This window comes from Lissotriton helveticus, chromosome 12 (genome assembly GCF_964261635.1).
Source record: "Lissotriton helveticus chromosome 12, aLisHel1.1, whole genome shotgun sequence".
Taxonomy (NCBI): domain Eukaryota; kingdom Metazoa; phylum Chordata; class Amphibia; order Caudata; family Salamandridae; genus Lissotriton; species Lissotriton helveticus.
The window spans coordinates 113,270,038-113,294,362 of record NC_136073.1 but is presented as its reverse complement, the minus strand read 5'-3'; the positions used below and the strand labels follow the sequence as shown (position 1 = coordinate 113,294,362).

Here is a 24,325-nt window from a genome sequence, read left to right as displayed (position 1 = left end):
TTTTTATAATATATACTTGTGTGGTGTCCTTTCATTTGATATTACAGGATTGTGATTGGTAAAACAGCTTGCTTAACACGACCTCTTGAGTTAAGCCTTTAAGGCTGCTTAGTCCATGCTACCCCTAGGATAGCTTGTCTATAAAGGTTGACTTACAACCAGACACCATAAAGATTGTTTGGACTGATACAAGGTGCCCTCAGAACTGAGGACAGCATATATCAGGCCAACTTCTCACACAGAGTGACTAGGGAGTGCAGAGTGACTAGGGAGTGACTAGGGAGTGCAGAGTGACTAGGGAGTGACTAGGGAGTGCAGAGTGACTAGGGAGTGACTAGGGAGTGCAGAGTGACTAGGGAGTGCAGAGTGACTAGGGAGTGCAGAGTGACTAGGGAGTGCTAGAGAGTGCAGAGTGACTAGGGAGTGCAGAGTGACTAGGGAGTGCTAGGGAGTGCAGAGTGACTAGGGAGTGCAGAGTGACTAGGGAGTGCAGAGTGACTAGGGAGTGCAGAGTGACTAGGGAGTGCAGAGTGACTAGGGAGTGCAGAGTGACTAGGGAGTGCAGAGTGACTAGGGAGTGCAGAGTGACTAGGGAGTGCAGAGTGACTAGGGAGTGCAGAGTGACTAGGGAGTGCAGAGTGACTAGGGAGTGCAGAGTGACTAGGGAGTGCAGAGTGACTAGGGAGTGCAGAGTGACTAGGGAGTGCAGAGTGACTAGGGAGTGCAGAGTGACTGCAGAGTGCTAGGGAGTGCAGAGTGCTAGGGAGTGCAGAGTGACTAGGGAGTGCAGAGTGACTAGGGAGTGCAGAGTGACTAGGGAGTGCTAGGGAGTGCAGAGTGCTAGGGAGTGCAGAGTGACTAGGGAGAGCTAGGGAGTGCAGAGTGACTAGGGAGAGCTAGGGAGTGCAGAGTGACTAGGGAGTGCAGAGTGACTAGGGAGTGCAGAGTGACTAGGGAGTGCAGAGTGACTAGGGAGTGCAGAGTGACTAGGGAGTGCAGAGTGACTAGGGAGTGCAGAGTGACTAGGGAGTGCAGAGTTACTAGGGAGTGCTAGGGACTGCAGAGTGCTAGGGAGTGCAGAGTGACTGCAGAGTGCTAGGGAGTGCAGAGTGACTGCAGAGTGCTAGGGAGTGCAGAGTGACTGCAGAGTGCTAGGGAGTGCTAGAGAGTGCAGAGTGACTGCAGAGTGCTAGGGACTGCAGAGTGACTGCTAGGGAGTGCAGAGTGACTGCAGGGAGTGCAGAGTGACTAGGGAGTGCAGAGTGACTAGGGAGTGCAGAGTGACTGCAGAGATTAAGCTAATGGCAATGTAAATGACAATGCCATTTATTTATCTGTTTTTAAAACCAACACATAAATACACATTTTGTCATTTACAATGCCAATAGCTCTAACTTTTCCAAAGGCGAAACCATTGCATTGTAAATGCTTTTTGTTATAGGGTCCATATGCCCTGAATCGTATGTTTTTGAAGGTAAGCTCCCCAACTAGTGAGCGATGCGTCTGCTGTTAGCACTATCTGTGGAACAAGGTCAACAAATGCCCCACCCCCCAGAAAGGTTTTGTGTATTCTACCACTGTAGAGAGCGATGGATGCGGCTATCCACCAACACTAGATCTCTTAACTGACCTGGAGCCTGGTTTCACTGACGTGCTAAGCATTCCTGTAGGGGATGCATTTGAATTACCGTGTAAGGAACGATGAGAATGCAAGAACCCATCTAGCCGATCAATTGCATGAACACTCAGGCTCGTAGTGAGTGTTGAGGCTGAAATTGTGATATCAGATTTTGAATGTTGGTATACTGGCTGGGTTGGGGTATGCTAGAGCTCTGCAAGGGTCTATTGTGGCCCCTAGGTATGCTTGCATGTTGGATGGGTGGAGGTGAGACTTGGTGAAGTTTACAGTGAAACCCAAGTCGTGAAGCAGCTGAACTGTCTTGTGAGTGTGGTAAATGTGAGTGCGGTAAATGCAGCTGTGTTGTGATCTGGCTTTTATTAGCCATTTGTCCAGGCAAGGGAAGACGTGAATGTGTGGTCTTCTTAAGGAAGCTGCAACTACTGCCAGACACTTGGTGAAAACTCTGGGTGCTGTAGTTACCCCGAAAGGGAGAACTTTGAATTGGTAATGTTGTCAGTCCACCATGAACCAGAGATATTTTCTGTGAGCCGGGTGAATGGGAATATGGAAGTAGGCGTCTTTTAAATGTAGGGAGGATAGAAAGTCGCCGTGCTGAAGCAGTGGGAGCACCTGTTGGAGGGTGACCATGTGGAAGTGGTCTGACTAAATGTAGAGATTTAGCTGTCTGAGGTCCAATATAGGCCTGAGAGAGTAGTCCTTTTTTGGAATTAAGAAATACAGGGAGTACACTCCAGTCCCTTGATGATGTAATGGGACTAGTTCTATTGCGTGTTTTTGTACCAGAGAGAGAACCTCTTGTTTAAAGAGTGTGAGGAGTTCTGGTGACATTGCACTTTTTCTTGGAAGAATAGTTGGTGGAGTGCAGGTAAGTTCCAGGCAATACTCATACTGGATTTGTATTACCCACTTGTCTGAGGTGATTGACTTTCAGACAGGTAGGAACTGTGAGATTTCACCCGACAGGAGTGGAATGATCGAAGGTAGCAGAGGGAAGTCAATATTTGTTGCTAGGGGATGTGTGGTTGGAGTTGCCTCTGCTTCTTCCCATATTATTTCCTTTGTTGCTTCTTTGAAAACAACCTCTGGAGAAGTGAGATTGGTTGTTACCCTTATAAGAGAAGGAGGGATTCTCTGTGGACACTGTTTTTGAGCCACCCCTGTAAAAGGAGCGGCAAAAGGAACCCCTGCTACAAGGTAATTGTAAGGCCCCCATGGACTTTGCAGTTTGTGTCTTTCTTTATCTCTTTTAGGGAAGTATCGACAGCTGGCCCGAAAAGATGCTCCTTATGAAAGGGTTGATTAAGTATGGAGGACTGTACCTCCTGCTTGAATCCAGAGATTCTAAGCCAAGCATGTCAGCGAAATAGTATGCTAGTGTTGATGGCTCGAGATGCTGTGTGTGCCGCATCCAGTGCGCATTTTGGATGGAAGTGTTGGTAATGAGCTTCCCTTCTTGAACGAGATCGTTAGCTTTGGTTTTATACTCATCAGGCAAATATTGCATGAGTTTTTCCAACTCATCGTAGTGAGCCCTATCGTAGCATGTTAAAAGCGCTTGAGCATTGGCAATACGGCACTGATTAGCCACCTGCGAAGCCACTCTTTTGCCTGAGGCGTCAATGAGTTTAGACTCCTTATCAGGAGCAGGGGTGTCGCCTGTGGTTTGAGAGTTAGCTCTTTTGCGGGTGTTCGATACCACAAGAGAGTCTAAGGGCAACTGACCTTTTATGTATGCGTGGTCTGTAGGAGCGGCTTTGTATTTTTTATCTAGTCTAGGTGTGAGTATTCTGGATCTAACGGGGGGCTTGAATACCTCATCCGTGTGATTTAACATGCCCTTGAGCATTGGTAAAGAATTAGTAGACCTTTGGGAGTGTGTTAGTGTCTCAACAAGGAAATTCTCTTCTAGAAGGTCTGTAAGAAGCTCCACCTCGTGATATTGAGCAGCCCTGTTGATAAGCTGAACATTGCCAACGTTGTCGTCAGGTGGGGAGGGTCTGGAGGGATAAGGGTCAGGGTCATGGTCCTGATCTGGTTCCTCATTATAATTCTATCAGGGATCAGTGTCCTGTGGTACGTCCTGAACTTGTGGCATATCCTGATCTTCATCCCCATCCCCATAATCTTCATCCTGTGGGTCGGGTGGTAGTGGATGTGGTGTTGTATAATTGATGGTGTAAGGATTACATTTGAGTTAGGAGGAGGATAAGGGGGTATGTAAGGGGGAGAGGAGTTAGTATCCATGCCCTTTTTCTTCAGAGGTATAGAGCAATCCTCAGAGATACAGCTTCCTTTCTTGAGGAAGAGTGGCCAGGAGGTGTCCAGTTTTAGGGTCAATACTTCGTCTTTTGTTTTGGATCCAAAGGAGGGTCGTCGGACTGAGGCTCTTCGGATGGGGTATCTTTTCCTTTAGGAGTTGATTTTGGCGTCGAAGATTTAGGCTGAGAGTCTTTGGGCATCAAAGTTTTGAATCTGAGTACTTGGTTTTAGCGGGTTTGGGCTCTGAAGCTTTCGGAATGGAAGTTCTTGGTTCTGAACTTTACGGCGCGGAGGATCTCAGCTCTGAGCCTTCAGATGTCGAGGATCTCAGCTCTGAGCCTTCAGATGTCGAGGATCTCAGCTCTGAGCCTTCAGATGTCGAGGATCTCAGCTCTGAGCCTTCAGATATCGAGGATCTCAGCTCTGAGCCTTCAGATGTCGAGGATCTCAGCTCTGAGCCTTCAGATGTCGAGGATCTCAGCTCTGAGCCTTCAGATGTCGAGGATCTCAGCTCTGAGCCTTCAGATGTCGAGGAATTCAGCTCTGAAGATTTCGGTTTAGACCATTTCGGCTCCAAAGCTATAGATTTGGAGGATTTCGGCTCCAAAGCCTTAGATTTGGAGGATTTCGGCTCCAAAGCCTTAGATTTGGAGGATTTCGGCTCCAAAGCCTTAGATTTGGAGGATTTCGGCTCCAAAGCCTTAGATTTGGAGGATTTCGGCTCCAACGCCTTAGATTTGGAGGATTTCGGCTCCAACGCCTTAGATTTGGAGGATTTCGGCTCCAACGCCTTAGATTTGGAGGATTTCGGCTCCAAAGCCTTAGATTTGGAGGATTTCGGCTCCAAAGCCTTAGATTTGGAGGATTTCGGCTCCAACGCCTTAGATTTGGAGGATTTCGGCTCCAACGCCTTAGATTTGGAGGATTTCGGCTCCAAAGCCTTAGATTTGGAGGATTTCGGCTCCAAAGCCTTAGATTTGGAGGATTTCGGCTCCAAAGCCTTAGATTTGGAGGATTTCGGCTCCAAAGCCTTAGATTTGGAGGATTTCGGCTCTAACGCCTTAGATTTGGAGGATTTCGGCTCTAACGCCTTAGATTTGGAGGATTTCGGCTCCAAAGCCTTGGATTTGGGGGATTTCGGCTCCAAAGCCTTGGATTTGGGGGATTTCGGCTCCAAAGCCTTAGATTTGCAGGATTTCGGCTCCAAAGCCTTAGATTTGCAGGATTTCGGCTCCAACGCCTTAGATTTGCAGGATTTCGGCTCCAAAGCCTTAGATTTGCAGGATTTCGTCTCCAAAGCCTTCGGTGTCGAAGGTGCCGGTGGTGTGGAGACTGGCAAATGCTTCGTCTTATGTTTCGGTGTCGAGGGTGTTGGTTCGGCACCGGAATGTAGCTGGCTCGAGAACGTGCCGGAAGGCTCGTCTTTGTGTTTCATAGCTGGATGGCGGGGCATCTGAAACCTTTTCTCGGTGCCGACCTGAGCCAGAGGGCAAAGGTGATACCGGAGCGTTAGGTTTTAGTTGAGTGGGAACATGCAGTTCTGTACTCCCGGTACGTTGACCAGTAGTTCTTCCATGTCGGAGTCAGCTTCGGACACAGAGACCAGTTCTTCATCCTCGGCTTCTGAAGCTGGACGATGGGAATCTATAACTTCACCGAAGATATCCGGTATGGAGCCGCTACTGTGTTGTAACTCGTGGCTTCGAGCCCGACGATCACAAATAGTTTTCTTGGATCTGAACAATCGGCACGCTTCACAGTCCTTTTTGTCGTGTTCCGGGGCTAAGCAGAGGTTGCACACCTCGTGCAAGTGTGTCCATGGCAATTTAGCACTGCACCCAGGACATAGCTTAAATGGAGTCCGTTCCATCAACTGCTGGCGTGGTCAGAACAGGTAGGCCCGACGGCCCGCCCCGAAGCTCCTGATCGGAGGTTTTAACAGTTTAAACGATACGCGTCGAACAGGAAACCGCGATCGAAAGACAATACCATAGAGGGTAGAGGATTGCGCGTCGAAGGAGTTTGAGAACGATACAGAACCACAGCAATACACATCGGAACACGATGGCGGAAAAAAAAATTTGGGTTTGGAGTCGATGCCCATGCGCGCTATCACCAAAAGGAGGAGTCCCCTACCTTGTGACTGCAAAGACTTCTTCGAACAAAAACAAAATGCAAACATCTGGACCCAACACTAGATGGCGATCTATCCTAAAGCATATGATCTACTGCTCATATGCCTCTAACATATATATTTTTAATACTACGTAGAAGCAAATGAGGTAATTGTATGGTAGAAGTATTTTTTGTTGAGGTAACGGTCAGTAGTGGCAATGTTCAAATGTGGAGCTGTGATGATACTCTACAGGTAAACCTCTATGAAGCTGAAACCTGTGTCCCACCCAGTGATTAATGCTGACCTGCAATGAAAAACGCCAGCTGGAAGAGGCCGAAGATCGAATGGAAGGCGTTGATCAGAATGGAGGGCTCTTCTCGGTTTCTGCAGGGCAAGATGCTTGGAATGAGAAGCAGGAAGCTGGCGACCCCGGAAATGATCAGGTAGTAGGGGATGAGGTACTGTGCGGGGCAGTCGTGGAAGAACACCGACCCTGTGGGAGCAAGAAGAGAGCATCATCAGAGAAGTATTGCTGCACCTTCTATCCCAAGCCTCCTTTCATTTCGGCTTCTTTCAGTGAGAGGAAGGAGGCGAGCATCTGTGCACTAAAATGTATTTAAGTAGCCAAGTTGGGTTCTCATTTAATGTGTAAAATGGTTTTAAAGCCACTATGTACAGGCAGATCAGTGTAAACCGCAAAGTGGCAGCTAGTTTGATGTTTAACAGAGGGGTAGTTTGAGGGGATAAGCACATAATGGCAATTTGTTGTTGCTCAACTCCCTTCATTTTAATCCCAAGTACCCCCTGTTCCTTTGTGGTTTGTTTTTGGAGACAGGAATTTTAGTTTGCCCTTACTCCCAAAATTGTTCTGGGGTACCACTTAGAAAGGTGCTTTAGAGATGCTTCCTCATAAACAACCATGACTTGCATCTACTACTAGTAGTGCAATATTGTACCGTAACAACAAGCAACACAAGTCAGATACTATTCTGCTCTATCACATTCTTCTACCTGATGCGTGGCCATTCATTATGTGTTTAAGACTCATTTTGCGACCTTAATACCTCCTAAACACGTTTTGGAATAATTTGAGGTGAAGTGCAAGCAGTCGTCAGCAGAATAAGGAACCATCTTCTAACAGGAAAAAGAGTCAAACAGGAACACATATCGTTTGTACAAACTTTCAGTGTTTGACTCAGGTCTAAATGGAACCATTTGTCTTGTTTTTTTAGAGCTAGAACAACAATTTTTATGAGGTTGACCCTAAATCTGCATGGCTTTGTAGTACACAAGTATTACGCCGGGAAGGTTCAGGCTGATGGCAATCAATCTGGTGGCAGTTATGCCTCCCCTTTTACTCTGGTGGATGAGAAATATCGAAGTCACTTGGTGAAAAGTACGTAATTTTGTGCCGTACTGTTCCGGACTCTACACCCACTCTCTGTGCCTGCCTGACTGTAGACTTTAGCCAGGATTAAAGCATTTGGTGATGGTGCTTTTTGTCTTGAATGTTGTTCTTTGTTCTGCTGGCAAGCAGTGTAGCAATTTAGGGCCAGTCTTGCATGCATTCGTTTCTGAATGTGTTTTTGGCCAGACATGCCTGACCTTATGTTGTATCGCTGCACAGTTAAGGGTCTTTTCAGCTCCAGTGTGTGTGTGTGGCCTGGAGGAAGGGTTGACCCTGCAGGAGCAAGTGCAGTTGACTATGTTTGCCCTTCTAGGTGAAAGAAAGCTTGGAATCACATACTACACTCAGGACCGCCGCTGAGGCTACCACCAAAGTATGCGGCGAAGGGCCGCTGAGGTGCTGTTTTCATCACACATTTCCATTTTGGACACACTGAGGCAGAAGAAGTTTTCCTCTGATGCTCGATGTGATCCACGCGCTCTGGGATTTTGCCCCAATTTCTGGATCTGAGCTCTCGTTGGAGGCAGAACTTGGTATCACCTGTAAGTTATCAGGATGGTTCGGTTTGTACTAAGCCCTGTCCATTGGTAATGCCCAGTTCAGTGAAGATCCTGGACCGCTGCTTCTGTCCAACCTCAGAGATGATTGAGAAGGCCATCGTGTTCTGCTGTGTCATGGGCCGCTGTACATCTATGTTTGTGAAATAGATCATCTTCCTTTCCTCATCAGCTCCGACTATTCTACCTCCAATTATCCCTCACTCATCATCATCCTGTATCCGGTCCACATCATTCCTCACTTGTAAACCCTCATTCCTCACTCATTTACCATCTCTCACTCACACTTCAGCCCTCACCTATTCTTAATTTCTCATCCCAGCCTCCATACCCCTGAATCCTCACTCCTCGTCCGTCACTCACCATCCATTGCCCCTCTCGCACCGTAAAGAGTGAGGAGTGAAATGACATAGTGACTTCAAATGTACACTGATCTGTCCACCTTGGGACACCCTCATCCCTGGTTGTGCATACCACATCCCTCACACCACCTTTTCATTCTTACCCCCTCTACTGGCAAGTGATGGTGCTGATGTAAACAGTGCCCAAATACAGGCAGGCACCTAATGCTTGAAATGATGAATATAAACAGGCACGGCCTGCTTTAAGTCTGTTTCATGTCAATACTTTCAACACATGAATTTAGAAAACAGACACAAATTATTTTTCAAATGCTGGGCAGATGACAAGAGACAGTTGAGCAGGAAATGGGCATGGAATATGCCCATATGTGGGCATGCTCTATGGTTCTTGAATTCTCAATGGCTGGAGGAAAAGTGACCCGCTGAATTTGCATTTAATTCAGTTTCCTATTGTTCAGAAGGGAATCGCATGGGATAGAGGCCAGCAAGGTTAGAACAGAGTAACACATGGCTTAGTAATGGTTGTCCAGGATCCTGGTGTAGAACTGTGTACAGCACTGTGCATCAACGCGCCTGCAGAAGGCGGTTTGTTTCATAATGGTTCATGTATAATTTTACTGACTTTATTCTGTGGTTTTCTGGGTGTGGTATAGAATTTACACAAAAACTGCACTTCAACAATAAATGCAACTCTAGTCTGATTTGGGACTGTCTTTGAGGGAATGGAGGTTTAGAATGCAAGCAGCAGGTGAGCCAGGGTGTACGTATGGTCACTGGTACCTTGAAGCAGTGATAGTTAATATGCTTGTGATGGTGTGATTGATAGCTGGGTAGATGGCACATTGAGCTGAGAGTTCCATGGTTTCATGGCTGAAGAAGCGTGCACCAAAAATGGGCCAAGGTCTTGCTTCCTTGGGACATGTTTCCTTCCCCAGCATGTTTACAAGGTGTAAAGCCCCCTAAAAGAGAGCAGTGTTTATCAGGGTCTAGTCTCCTGGGGCAAGAGAGGTCTGGAGCCAATAGTACAGGTCGAGCTAGGATTGACACCTTTTTCAAAGAAGAATAACAGCCAATTTTTGTGTCTTCAGATTTTGAAAGTCAGGAGCGCATACCTCAAGGGAATATTTGCAAAATCCTCTATTACTTTATATTATGGTATTTCTGCCTCTAGCTGCTTTAACAATCATTTAGGAATAGTTTAGGCAGTGCTAAAATACCTTTGAATGATGTCTCCGTTTAACTGCTGTGTTAGGTTAAAGATTCAAAAAGGAAAAAAAACATTTTTGCTTATTTTTACGATTTGTTTTTAATAGTCTCAACATTAAACTAGTGGCTATGCTGGTAGAATAATGGCCAGACACAACTGGTGGCGATGAGCTCCCAGCTTTATGAGAGGACTGTTGTCAAATAAAACGAAAAATAAATCCTGGACCAAGTACATCAGGGCACCATGCAGCCTAGAATTCAATTGGATTCCTCTAGTCAAAGGCAGACACATCAGGTTTACCCTGCTACAACATCCTAAACCCCTCTAGGGTGTAACTCAAGACATGCAGCAGGTTCAGCCTACACATTACCAGGGCAGCACCAACTCACCGACAGTGATGCTTGCAAAGGACATCACTGCTGTGATGACTGTCCCAGACACTGCAAAGGAGAAGAGAAAATCAGGTTAAAGAAAGTTAGGTCTGGGGACAACATCCAAGCTCTGATAAGCCCTTCTGTATTTAAGGCCTGCTCTGTACTGCAATCCCACCTAAGGAAACCCAGACCCGCCCCCTTATCCCGAACAACAACTCAGTCCCCAACCCTTGCCCCACCATGATGTAGATTCACCAAAATGCCAGTGGTAGCAGGAGTGACGTCACGCACCCTTCAAACCGAATGACATCACAGTGCTTACCCTCAGCCCCACAATACCCCCCACCCCCGATTAGCTACTGAGGGGTAGGGGGAAGGCAAGGAGGGAAAGTTAGAAAAAAAGTCAAGGCTCCTTGCAGCTCAATTTACTTTTTGATCCTACATTTTGGACCAGGGATTGCTTAGATAGCGCAAAGGGGATCAAAGGCCAGGATACGGTGACACGGGTAGCAGCAGCTACCCCTTTATTCATATCCATGAGCTGAATCCTCCTCCTGCTTAAACAGGGGGAATTATAAAGTTGTCATTATCCAGGCTGCAGGCACCCTTCTTCATATTCACGCCCTGGCTTATCGTGAAAGGAACAGTGCCCAAGATCTAGTCTATGTCATCTGATTAGACGTCATTTAAGCAAGACAACTAGAGGATTAACCTTTGGTTCACTTACGAGCTGCCTCATTGCTCATCTAGAGGTGATGTTATTGTTACCTTTACTCTTGTTGCAGGAACCAGTGGGCTGGAGTCACTGAGCAGACAAAATGGCAATACAATGTATTTACAGTCAGAAAGATCACCACTGCTGGGACTGAATATATCTAATTTAATTAAATGTACCCTTTCCTTCTGAGGCAGCTAGTCTCTGAAACCATTGATTACCCAGGAGACCCGTTCGCTCCTTTGCTCTGGTGGTTTTGGGGATTTCTTGAACACATTAATGCACCATACACTCTGCTACATCAGTGAATCCGTCCACACACATACAGTGTCTGGTATTGGATCTACAACTCAATTGTAGTTTTCATTATAATTTCAGTCACATAACTTATTATTTATTTTTTTTTTAAACACACATGGACCCATGTTTTTCCTCTGGAAGATTTCAGTACATTTCTGAACCACTGATTGCTTTAGATTGATTGTTATTTGTTTGAAATTGAATCCCAGGGAACACTTGTTTATATCTTTACAAGTCAGAAAGAGACACTCTGTATAAAAGGTAACAGATGAGAATTTACCAAACTGAGAAACTTTACTAATCTCTATGTTTGGGATGATTTCCAAAGTCTCTTTCATCTCAACTTCTCCCATCAAACGCTGCTGCTGGTTGTCTTGGAGTACCTTAATGCACACAACTAATTGGTTATAGCGTTAGGGAAGTAGCTATTAAATAAGCAAGTTATAAAAGGCCTCCTGGACTCTTCAAAGGAATTTGTAAATTAACCCTGGAATCCTATTTGCCTGATTTATTAGGAATGGAACAATCTGGTTTTGTTTAGGGTCGCCTTATTACAGGCAATACTCGTTTATTTTTTGACATCCGGTCCAAATCCTTCCATGTCTCACATTCCTTGGCAGCAATAGCCTTAGGTGCATAAAAAGTGTTTGATAGAGTGGAATGGCCTTACCTATTTCCCACACTTAAGTGGTTTGGCTTTGGTCCTAAAATTATTTCTTCAATATCAATTTTATACACTAATCCACAAGCAGCCGTGTGTGCAAACGGTGGTACATCTTCTTACTTTAATTTAGGTAGAGGTGTCTGACAGGGTTGTCCACTGTCCCCATTCCTTTTCAACTTAGCCTTAGACCCTTTTTTATTATCAAGAATCCGTCAATATAAATATATTCATGGATTTCACTTTAAAGATACTCATATTAAATTGGCAGGTTACGCTGATGATGTATTATTTATTTCACAACCTCAGACCTCTCTCTCCGCATTCCTACAAAAAGTTTATTCCATGGCAGCGGTTTCTGGATATAAATTAAATAAAGATCAATGTGAAATCTTACCTTTAACAAAATATACTTTCAAAGACGATTTCGTTATCTCCAACTTCACATGTAGCCCTCAACATATTACGTATTTAGGCTTACAGTTCAACCCTTCTATTTCAGGTACAATTTCACGTTGGATGGAAAATTGTACACCGAGAATATCCTCTTTGACCACTAGATGGCACCCTTTATACCCATCTTGGTGGGGCCGTTTAGACACCATAAAGATGATGTTGTCCCCTATAAATCTCTAAATAATTTCCAATATCCCAGTTTCTATTCCCTTGAATTTTTTAAAGAAAATTAACTCTATATTATCCCCTTTTCTATGGAGTAATAAAAAATTGTGTATGTCTTTATCAAAATTGACTCCTCCAAAGTCAGAAGGTGGTGTTAATTTCCCCGATTTCCCTACATACCACAAATCTTTCATTTTGTCAAGCGTCGAGATGGCTCTGAGTCTCTCGTGGATTGTCCTCTTTGGGCTGAACTTGAACCATTTTTTAGCTCTCCTTTCAAGAATATTTACCTTTCTCACACAAACCACAATCTTTATCTACTCCAGTACTTAAACACCCATCAAAAATGTTGATGCCTAACTCTCCGCTAGATTCTATGGATTGGACTTCTCTCTCCAGATCCACAATATGGCATAATAACATGATATTGATACGTGCCAGGCCTTTATATTGGAAATCATGGAGGCAAAGAGGTTTAATCTGGATACATCAACTGTATATACAAGATGAGATTATGTCTTTCTCGCAAGCTAGTAGACTCTATGGCCTATCTACATCTTTCCAACCTAAATATCGCCTTCTGAAACAAGCCATTTTAAATGCTCAAGCCCAATACATACTCCCAAAACCTCCTACTGATCCTGCTTCCTCTCCGGTCAACAAATTACATATTCTTTTACGCATTAACCACAAAGCCTCTTATTTATATTTATTTACATACTTCCTGTACACAAGAATACACGAGGGAAAACTAAGAGGGAGCTCTATTGAGAAAAAGATTTAGAGGTTTGTTGGTCCACAGCGATATGGAACAAAATATTGACTAAAATGAGGAAATCCTCTAGAGCAGCGAACACCACACAGACACTTTTATATATACAATAGACTTCTGTTATCCCCGGTTACTTTAAATGCAAGACACGCTGAGCTCTCAGATGCCTGTTGGACATGTTCTTCTCCACATGCAGATCTATACAACTTACTTTTTACATGCCGCCTGTTCATAATTTTGGGAAAAATGTATGGTCTCAAATTAATCCATTTTTTTATTCCAGGTGTTCTTTTTAGGTCTTGCCTAGCAAACGCAGCGTATCTGCTGCTTCGCCTTGGCAAGACTATTGTTGTCGGTTTGGTGCGCGAAGGGGACAAAACAGGTGCGTGCCCAGACAGCACATGGGCACGCGCACGGCGTGTCTTTCAGCTTGCGTCTGGACAGCCAATGTGCACACACGCACAATCACATCGTCTCTTTCAGCTTGTTTAAAGTGCATGTAAACAAGGGACTGCGGCTGATAAATTTTCAGTTGAAGCAATCCTGGACGGGCGAGATAAAGCATGTCTTATGGCTTTCAAGGTGGAGGAGGCTGTAAAAGCATGTCACGGTAAGGTCACTCTGGCCTGAATGGCATCAATAGCATCTGCCACAAATTCCAGCCCACCCAGTGCTAAGATATAGCAGCTCTAGGGAAGACCCGGGCATCCGGGAACTATTGCAGCGGTGATGTTTGTTGTTTGTTTTTGTCAGCAGCTGCTGTAGCATCTTTTAGCCACGCTGGGTCTTGTCAGACGGATGTCCGCAATCACAGCAGGCTTTGCCCGATTATACTAGATAAAAGGGATACATGCGGCGCTATTTGGGTACTGATAACTTGTGCATGGAAAGGATCTCGTCAAAAGCTCGTTAGGAGTTAAATATGTCAATGGTTCAGACACCAGGGCGCAAGCTTGGTCTTTCAAGAATACCATACGCAAAGCATGAGGTATTTCCACAAGCACAAAGTTCTTGTGAAATGTATTGTTTTTCAGAGAGAATCACAAATGTGCCGACATGGGGAAACGATTGTCTGTCACTACGATAAATGCTTGTTGTTTAGATTGGCATTGTTGTCTTTCTATCCATTTGTTCAGAATAACACAATATGGTAGTACATGTGACTAGTGAGGGCCTTTGGTGATTGTTGCATGACTGCTTACCTTCCCTGTGGCATTTATTTCCGGTCAGGCTAGGGGACATACTTCGAGCTGATCGAAAGGGACAAGCCACCAGTGCTATATTAAGCGGTTTAAGTGGGACGAAAAAACTGGGGGGGGGGGCTCTCGAAGGGGCATGGTTGATAATTAAGAGTGTGGTTTGAAAACATGCAAGCTAAAATTCTGTGCTTAACAGTGTGCCGCCCGGCTGGTATTTTGCTGCTTCCGTCATTGCATCCAGGTTCTTATTTGCATAAGAGGCATAAGCAAAAACTATGTCTACATTGTATATAATATTGAAAATGCTTTCATTCCAAAACAAGACTGTGAAAATACCCTAGCAAGTCTCTTTGAAGTAACATCAAAGGCAATGAGGGGTGGTGCTGCTGCAGAGTTACGATTTGTTTTTCACCCTGGCAGCCCGATAGAGACCAGTCTCAGCACCTGCTTTTTAGAACTGCAGTTGCTGAGCACCGACAGGGCCCGTCCCACTTCAAGCCCTGGCCATATTGTTAGTTGATCGAAAAGGATAGGCCACCAGACCCATACTGTTAGCTGATCGAAAGGGACAGGCCTCCAGAGCTCACAGATAGGCTACCTCTTATCAATCGAGGCCCAGGCACTTGTCAGGTCATTGTTACCTTTCAGGCTCTGATAGATGGAATACTGTGACTGGATCTTATGAGGCATGAATTTGGAATTCTGATTCCTGATTGAAACTAAAGATGCAATGGCCACGAAAGAACCCTCAGAGATTCTGATGGGTCGCCTACTCAGATGTGGGGGGTGGGGGCATATCAGGCAATCACACTACTATGTATACTGAGGGGGCAAGGTGGACAAATCTGGTGAAGAGGAAATACAGATGTCCTAACATTGAGGTCGTTGACCAAGATCATGGTCTCTATGTAAGGACATGGAAGCCCTGGCCTTTTACCTTTAGAAAACAAGCATTTGCAATGCAATAGGTCTCATTTACACGAGTTTAAGGTATTGGCATTGTAAATGACAATCCCTTTAATTTAGGTTTTAAAAAACAAAAATAATATGCATTGTCTTTTACAATGCCAATAGCTTAAACTTGCGTAAATGTAAGACCTATTGCATTGCAAATGCTTGTTCTACTTATGTGTTTTTGGGAAGCTTATCCCCCATCTGGGCAGATTGCGATTCTAATACAAAGATAATAGACTTGTTAGCAGTTGCTCTTCAACAAATAACCAAAAATTGTAAAGATTTTACCAAATTATCCTATCAAGCATGGTGGTACGCTGTTTGTTATAACCATAGATTATAATAATAATTCTTTCTTTATTCGGTTTATCACAAGGAAAACCATAAAAGGAGCAATCAATAATACAATTTATATGATATACAAAATGCAAGTTATATAATAATTTCTAAGAGAATTCATGTAAGAGCAGTATACAATGGATATAAGCAGACATATTAAAAGGGTAAAAAATTTCATCATTGTTACATTTGCAGAGAGATGTTCATAATGCATTTTAGAAAATTAAGAACTGCATAACAAACATCTTCGGTCTCTAACATTTGCAGTCGAAGGAATGCTGGTCGACATTGTCTAAGGCCCCACCGCCTAAATGTGGGGAGTAACCAACTTTTTCTGTGTGGATGGTAAAATTTACAGAACATGATCACATGTATATTAGTCTGAATAGATTTCCCAGAATTCCCTCCCTGATAGCGTGGTCTTACTAGATGCCAAGGATTCTCATACTCACGAGGTCTGGGGACCCCATATTGTCTAGTATCGTAGGATGCGACCTGACGAGGGAGTGGTTCGACCCAGGGGAAGGCAGAATCCTCAAAGAAATTGTTATTGTTGGATTGTCTTGCGGGGTAGAAAAAATAAAGTGGTTTAACACCAATGCCCCCGTTTACGTTTGTATGGTCCCAGGAGCAGATGTAATCTGCTACCCGGGGGTCTTCAAAGGCAATAACAATACAGTCCCCTGGAAACAGTTTTCTACCTTTGCCCACCCATGGAGTCCTACGTATTGAGGAAATCCTTCCATGCCAATTTGGTGGCATGGGACGATTTATCTGTAGCCAGTGTTGTACCTTGTTCTTCAAGGACCAAGGAGGTTCCACGTTATGGGTCACTAACTCAGGGACACCAGTCATGACCGCTACATACGGTGAAGCCTCTGGTGGCAGATCTACAGGAATTCTGTCCTCACCGGGACCTCTCGGAACATTTCTTTTAGTTGGTTGAGGAAATAAATTGGGTGCCGGAGTTTTAGGGGGTGCTTTGTTTTTTGCCGCTGGCTGCGACAAGGAAGTTGTTGGTGGCAAGGCATTTCCCTGTTTCAGTGTAGTTACTACATTGCTGGTTGGATTTGGTGTACTCGTGGTGGACGCTGCTAAGGATGTTGGAGTGGGCGTCGGTACTGTAGATGTTACAGCCTGTGGTGCATTTATTTGGGGGATGACAGGTTTCGAAGTAGCGCCTAAAGGATTCAGAGGGGGGTGCTTGGTGGAAATGGTTCCCCCTCTTTTCTGAGGGACAGCCATCTGGTTATTTTGTGAGAGATTAATAAGCTTGGAGATCTGACTCTCTAATTTTGCTAGCTTTTGTTCTACTGGTTGTAAGAATAGCTTAAGGAGATCAGCAATCTTATTTAAAAGAAGTGAATTATCGGAGTCTGTCGTTTCCTTATCGGTAGATACAAGAATTGGTGAATCTATAGTCATGGGGGTGGCGGATTCCTGGTCGTCCTGATGTATTAAAGCAGTAGCAATATGTTGGTCTAATCTTAGGGGGGGAGGTGTGGGGTACTAGGGAGATGTTCCGTCGTAGTGATGTTAGGGTTTTTCTGGTTATTCTTTCTTTTGCTTATTGCACCTTCCCTCCTTCCCCTAGCTTGAATTCTCTCCAAGGATGACATTTGTATGGGGGATTGGGGAAGTAAGTCAGGGGTTTTTTCTAGGTCAGAGCTCAGTGGTGAGTCTGCGAGCTCGGATACTGACAAGTCTACGTTGTTAGGCAAACTACGTCTCCCCTCGCCGAGCACCCTTGATCCTTCTTTGTTGCTACCCGAGGTAGGAGCAGGAGTTATAGCTTCTGCCAGGTTGCCCAGAGAGGATCTTTTAGCAAATTCTAAATCTAAGGAGACCGTTTACTCTATCAGTGAGATGCTTTGGTCGATAAAAGTGTTAGCTTTGGTAATAAAATCATCCATTGGACCTAATAGTTTACCCACACTCCCTGGGGCCACAGTCTTCTTTCCTCTGGTCACCACCATGTTATGTAGGAGGGAACACAGGTGGAAAAAGACGTGTAAAATACAAGTTAATTAATGGTTTAAAAAGGGAGTGGCCCAGTCCAGTCTCTCCGGTCCTCGAACGGCCCGCCCTTTGCCCGGGCTTCGCCCCGGGCTACGACCCGCACGCGTCCCGCGATGCGCGTTAGCAGGTCTGCTTATGATACGCAAGGGGCCGTGGCACTGGGAGGGGGCGCGGCTCGGCCGGGAAGAGGAACCAGCTGTCGGTGTTTCCTGGAATGCTGGTCCTCGCAGTCCCGGTCACCGCGCCTCTCACCTCCTCTGCGGCCACGAAGGTCTTTTCTTCCATGAAGGGGTCCAGAAAAGGCAGGGACCTTGACGCACTACTCCTGTAGCGGTGAAGAGGGTCAGGCTGTGAAAATCACTCTCGAGCGGCACCCCATAGATTAGATAAAACTTTTGTATACCCTATTCACATGGCAACAACATGCTCAAATTTATGGTTACCTACTACATTGAGCCGGGGCACCGAGAGGAGAGTGAGCACAAGTCGCGCTGCACATTCAAGCCAGCAGGTCAATACGCCCGCCGGCACCCTGAGGAAGTCCGTAATTAAGGACTCAAAGGTACTTTAATACCTTTATCTAATTAGGTGAGCCAATGTAGCAATCACCCATGCTGTGACAACTCACAGCCTCCACATTTTAAGGTCCTGAAGAAGGCCCCCTGACCATTGAGGGCAATTTTATGGGGCTGAAACAGGTCAACCATTCACATGGACAATTCAGTGTGTTAGATGAATAATTTGTCTTCTCACGCACAACACTGTTTTCACTTGCCTCCATTCCGAACTGAATAAAGGTACAGTTCAGGTAATGCGAAGTTTTCCTTTTTTATCTCGCCTTGAGCACTTCCATGTTTTCATCAAAGATCACTACTGTAATAACCATTGGTTTTTCCTCCTGGTGGAGGAAGCATACGAGAAAAGAAACCAAATGATGATGCGGCCACGTGTTTAACAAGGTGGAGAACCAAGATATACCGTCTCACGGCCTGTGTACATGAATGAAGCTTTTTGATTAAATATACCTATCACATTGTTTGTTGATGCTAGTGCTGTTGTGAATGTATCTAGGACCCTAATTAAATATTCCTGATTCATGCCCTTATGCAGTTATAACAAATCATATCCTTATAAAGGCATAAGAATCATATCCATATTTAGTCATAGCCAATGCAGTCCAAATACGGCAAGGCTACTTCCATGGACTCCTAGAAAATGCAACGCCAAACCTCCAGCAGCCCGGGAATTAGCCCTGCTTCTGTTTTGATTTGTCCTAGAACTCCTGAGAGTCCTGAAAGAACTGCCAGTTCTTAGTGACAGTTCTTAGTGACGTCCTATGTCCAACCTTATGTCAAACTAGGCACCTTCCAGGTATAAATATACCAGCCTCTGCCTTAAGCAAACACACGGTGGTTTGGAGCAGATCAGCTATCTGCTTATCCGTAGCCCAGCTGATGAGAGTGACGAAGGAAGCCGTCCCTCCCATTTGACGCACTGAGAGAGACGCTGTCTTTTCTCCTGCCGAGAAAATCCAGCTCCAGTGTTTCCAGTCACCCTTGCGGGTTACTGGGAGATCGAGTCCTGAGAACGAGATACAAGACCTCCTTCATTCTAAAACCAAGGTACGGAGCTAATTAGTTCCTTAGAGAATTCTTGATTCAGATTCTTGGCAAAAACTAACTTAACTTAAACTGCAGCTCTCTTACTCCTTCCCACATACTAGGCTTAGGTTAGGTACACCGGGGTAGGCGTATCTTAGAAGCACCAGTTGAGTACGTTTAGTCAACTTTTATCATTGTATATATTTTATCAGTTTTAAGTATCATATGGCTCAGAAACCATATCAATGCTTTTACAGTATTATTTCATAATACTCCTTTTACTGTACGCACTATACTTTATGATAAGTATTGCAATTGTGGCAATTCATTTCTCTTGCATGAGAAAGAAGACGGCTCAATAAATAACTTATTGAAAACGCCCGCCTCTCTATTTCTCTGCACTCTGGTGAAACTAAGCATGCACGATTGACTGAGTGAAATAGCTATCTATTGTTTTCACACGACTCTGGAGATATGCTCCTTGTTCTAGGGGGAGCAAAGTTGTCATGTTTATGCGGTTGTCAGAAACTAATCCCTTCTTGTCTAATCAGGAAAGTTAACTCCTTCCTGTTCATTCGAGAAAGTTTCTAGTGACCTCTGAGCTAGCTGGCATACCCAATTAAGTCTAACATTCAGTAGAGACCTAGTCGACCTCGGTCCTATGTCTAAACTACCGTTTATGTTATTCCAATGCGCAGAGCCTATTGGGAATATAGGAACTACACTACATGGCGCCCAACGTTTGGTAAGGCGATAATCTAACGCAAGATACTAGAGTAACTCAGTCGTGCTTTTCACACAGACCCCTTTTCCCGTAAAAACTCCAATCGACGTCTGGAGTGGGTAAAAGGTTAATATCCGCCAGAACTTAGTAGGATGAGAATCCTATGTATTAGTTTTTGGTTTAGTCAACGTTGAAGGATACAGTGTTCCAAAATATTGTGCACCTAATCTTTGCTTCCTTGAAACTTACTTTGCAAACTTTCTGTCAGAAAAAATGCTGGACAGTGACGAAGAAAGAGAACTCTTAGCGGAGGACACAGTTATCCAAAATGACGACCCGAATGCTATACTCATCCCGGTCAATATAAGAAAAACCATAACTATAAAACTTATAGAAAATGGGGTATCATCAAGAGGTGGTACAGTTGTATTTGTGGTAGAGGCCCATGAATATCGGCAGACAGAGGTATTCTATTCCTGGATAATTTTTCCAGCAGCACATGCTGTAACACGAGAGTTCCACTACTACAAAATAGAGGAATCTCCAGAGGAATACTCTCCTTTCGAGGAAGTTGAAATTCCACTAACATACCAAGAGCACCTGCTCTGGTTTAATGGCGCCCTAAAACATCAAAATCACATTACCAGGCTCGGTCCACTAGGTAGACCAGGAGCCACATGGCCGGTTCTAGCCAGCTACACACCACACCCCGACATTGAAACAATGTCAGACCGAGAACTTTTAGTTCAGTTAAAACAACTAATTAAAATACATAGACAATTGGTCCAATATGTCATGCGGACTGCAACAGTCCAACCTGCAATTAAAATTCCACAAAACACCCCTCAACAGGGGAACACAAATAAAATTATACTACAGAATATACAATCATGTCTAGGTAAAACACCCGCAAAACGGGAACAAATTCCATTCTGGTTAGCTCAAAAAAATCACTCAAATAGAGGCAGTATTTCCTAATACTACCCCTCACGAAAAACACAGAATTCTGACTGTCTGTCTTCCAATGGGGATCGCACCACATGTGGAGGATTGGGACACCTGGGGCACAGTCTTTGCTTCTATCTACACAAAAACACATGGTGTTCCGTCTATGGCGGTTATACCAGACGTACTAAGACAGATTCAAAATGAATACGGTCCAGAACCAGCTTTAAATCTAGGTATGAAATTACTGAAAGACTTTAAGCAGGTCTCGGCTATATTACTAGCCAACATAAGAGGAGAAGCAGCATCTGTGGCGATCCGCCAAAAATTGAAAGAAACAGATATAGCAGACCAACCATTTGAACTTGCCAGAATAATTGAAAAATCCTATGAGGAATTAGGTAGAGATAGTTTGGGTGGTAAACCAGTAAAACCCCAACTAATTGAAAATCCTGAAATAACTTTTATTATAAATAATCTCAATTCTCAAAAAAAGAAGCGGGAGGGTAATAAACAAACCACTCCCAGAGAAAAACAGTTTCAGACCAGAGGAAGGTCTCCCCCAACGAAGAGAGAGCTCTCCGGAAGGGGGGGGGGGCGCAAGTCTCCACAACGGGAGCCCTCTGAAAAAAGATATAACCTTAGAAATAGGGACAATTTGAGAAAACCTGATAGATATCAAGATATTGATACACGTCCCTCTCGATCTTTTCAGACTTCCTCAAAGAAATCGGAAAGAAGAGGACGGTCAGAACACAAAGAAGAGCACGTCAAGTCCAAAGACAAGGAACCTGCTCATCAAAGTAAAAAATTACAATTTCCAAACAAGAAGGTAGCCAGTATTAAAAGATAACATGCCGAGAATTCTGAGGACACAACTGAAAAACAGAGAGTGGGCCCAGACAATGCTAGACAGCGCAGCAGAAGTGACCATAGCTCGCAAGATCCTGATGAATCTTCTGGAGACAGTGGACACAAATGAATACATTCAAGTGGAAACTGCAGACACCAGAGTTAGCGTGCCCGATAAACTATATGAAATAACATTACGTATAGAGGGAGATAAAACTAGGAAAATAAAAGGTCTCTTTTGGGAGAATCTATCTAAAGGCTATGATATCCTGCTAGCTGAGAAAGACTGGCCACCAGAGTTTGTCAGGGAGTGCCCACATGGCGAAGAAATGATTATGCCTGCCTTCTCAAATCACATTCCAATTCATACAAAATACACATTTGCTAGAAAATGGGCAGTGGCCCAAGCCCCTGCATTATATAAAAATCATGTAGGATGGGATGAGGATTCTCCTCACCATAAAATTCAGTTAAAAAAAAAAATCAACCTACTGCACAAAGGCAGTATCCTGTTAAGCAAGAAGCTAAAAAACAAATCAGAGAGATCTTAGATCAACTTGAATATCAGGGGGTGATTGAAACATGCACCTCACAAATGAACAATCCTTTGTTTCCTGTCTCCAAGCCAGATGATTCATATCGTCTAGTTTTGGACTACAGACACCTAAACCCCTGCTGTAAAACCTTTGCAGTACAAAACTCACACAGTGCTGCACTAATGAATAACATCGTGCGCAAGAAATATAAAACGACATTAGATATTTCAAATGGTTTCTTCTGTCAAAACATAGCACCTGAAAGCAGATATTTAACCGCTTTCTCCAGCATGGGGACCCAGAAAGCAATTTTGTCGTCTCCCACAGGGATTCAATAGCCCAGGGTAATTTTCAGCCAGGGTAACAGAGTTACTACAAATATATGATGATGAGGCATTATCTTATGTCGATGACATCTATCTTACAGACTATGACCTGGAGACTCACTTGAAAAGAGTGAACACCAAAATACTTGGGTTCGCATCTGAAGGGTACAAATTTAACTTTAAAAAGTCACGAATTTCCCACCTAACAGTCCTATTTTTAGGATATGAATTATCAAGTGAAGGCAAAAGCCTAGCAGACAACTTCTTAGAGAAGTGTGCAGTTCTGCAAACTCCAAAAACGCTGAAGAACTTACAATCAATTCTAGGTTTCCTGAATTTCGGAAGAACATACATTCTAAATTATGCAGAGAGGGTTAAACCCCTCTACGAATTAATAAAACCTGATTTCAAACCAATTAATTGGACTCAAAAACACACAGAAATTTTAAGATCATTACAAACAGATATGTTAACTAAAACAAAACTGCAAACACGCGCAAACGAACGCAACCTTGTAATCCGAGTCATCCCAGGAAGATGCGGATTCACATACCTGACCTCTAATGAGGGAGAAACGGTACCAATAGCTTACAAATCACACTTGTACACACAAGCTGAAATGAAATTCAGTTCTACTGAAAAAATTCTAACTGCGGTTCAAACTGCTGTAGCAAAAGAAAGAGCCCTAGCCCAAGGGAAGAGAATATCTTTTTTAACAGCAGTATCAGCCCTAGAGGCAGTAACAAGACCAGGCATTCAAAATGCTATAGCTCTAGATCCAAAATGGATACAAGGGAAAATTCTCTTGTTACAGAAGACGTGAAACACGTTTTTGATCCAAAAATGAAAAAACTAGAAGTTCTGGAATACGAACATGAATATCCTCTGTCCATCGAAATTCTGCCTCTCGAACAGTACACCTGTGTAATCTACACGGACAGATTTGCACAACACTACGTTGTGGAAAAACAAATTTACAATGCTGCGTGCGCGATTGGTAAAGGTCGCTGGCGCTTAGGTAAATTCAGACCGATGGTCACTAAAACTGAATCACTCAGAAACTGTACAGCTCAGCGAGCTGAAATAAGATCTCTAAAGATGGCGCTTGAAAATGCCGATTGCGAATTCCCCACACTAATAGTGTGCGATTCGCATTACTGTGTCCGGTCTTACAATAATTCCATGCAGACCTGGATAAAAAACGGTTACAAAGATGACAGGTGCCACAATAAAGCATAAAAAACTATGGGAACAAGTAGTTCTTTTGCAGAAAGAACTACAAAAGACTCACGTGATACATACACTGAGTCATCGACGTGAAGGCGTTCACGTTGCAGGGAATTCATTGGCTAACAGAGCCACAGCGGCAGCTGGTCAACCGGCTTCCGTAGCCACAAAAAAGCGTTCTAAAAAACAAATAGATGGAGAAACGCTACTAGCAGTAAAAGCCTCAATGGAAGGCAATTATGCGGCGTTACCTCTAAACTATCCACTCGGAAATACATACATAATTGATGCGAACTCCGTTCCGTTTGCTCAAATCCCTGGAGTGGGGGATAGAGTAATTCCAAACACGAACCGGAGGGTCTTCTTGATTCAAGAAGCACACATGGGATTGGGTCTGAGGCAGCAAGATATCCTGAAATCTCTAATAGAATTACAATCACAGTACTGGTGGCCGGGGAGGAGTGTGCACATTTATAACTTTGCAATGAATTGTCAGGACTGCAACAGAGATCCCAGTTATGAACCGGACCAGACACCTGCCCAGACACCTCTATTAGACAGTATCAGGCTATCTATATGCAGACATCCAGACGGAAGAATGCGATCCCA

General features: G+C 44.2%; 1 protein-coding gene across 1 annotated transcript in view; it reads right to left on the bottom strand.

Annotated features, from left to right (window-relative positions):
- Window positions 1-24,325, bottom strand: part of LOC144798985 (transmembrane protein 272-like) — a 215,784-nt gene that overhangs the window by 117,316 nt on the left and 74,143 nt on the right. Inside the window, exons 3-4 of the mRNA XM_078670127.1 lie at window positions 9,941-9,991; window positions 6,322-6,510 (exon numbers count right to left, since the gene is read on the bottom strand). Coding sequence (XP_078526253.1) covers window positions 6,322-6,510; window positions 9,941-9,991 — 240 coding nt within the window. The remainder of the gene's footprint in view (window positions 1-6,321; window positions 6,511-9,940; window positions 9,992-24,325) is intronic.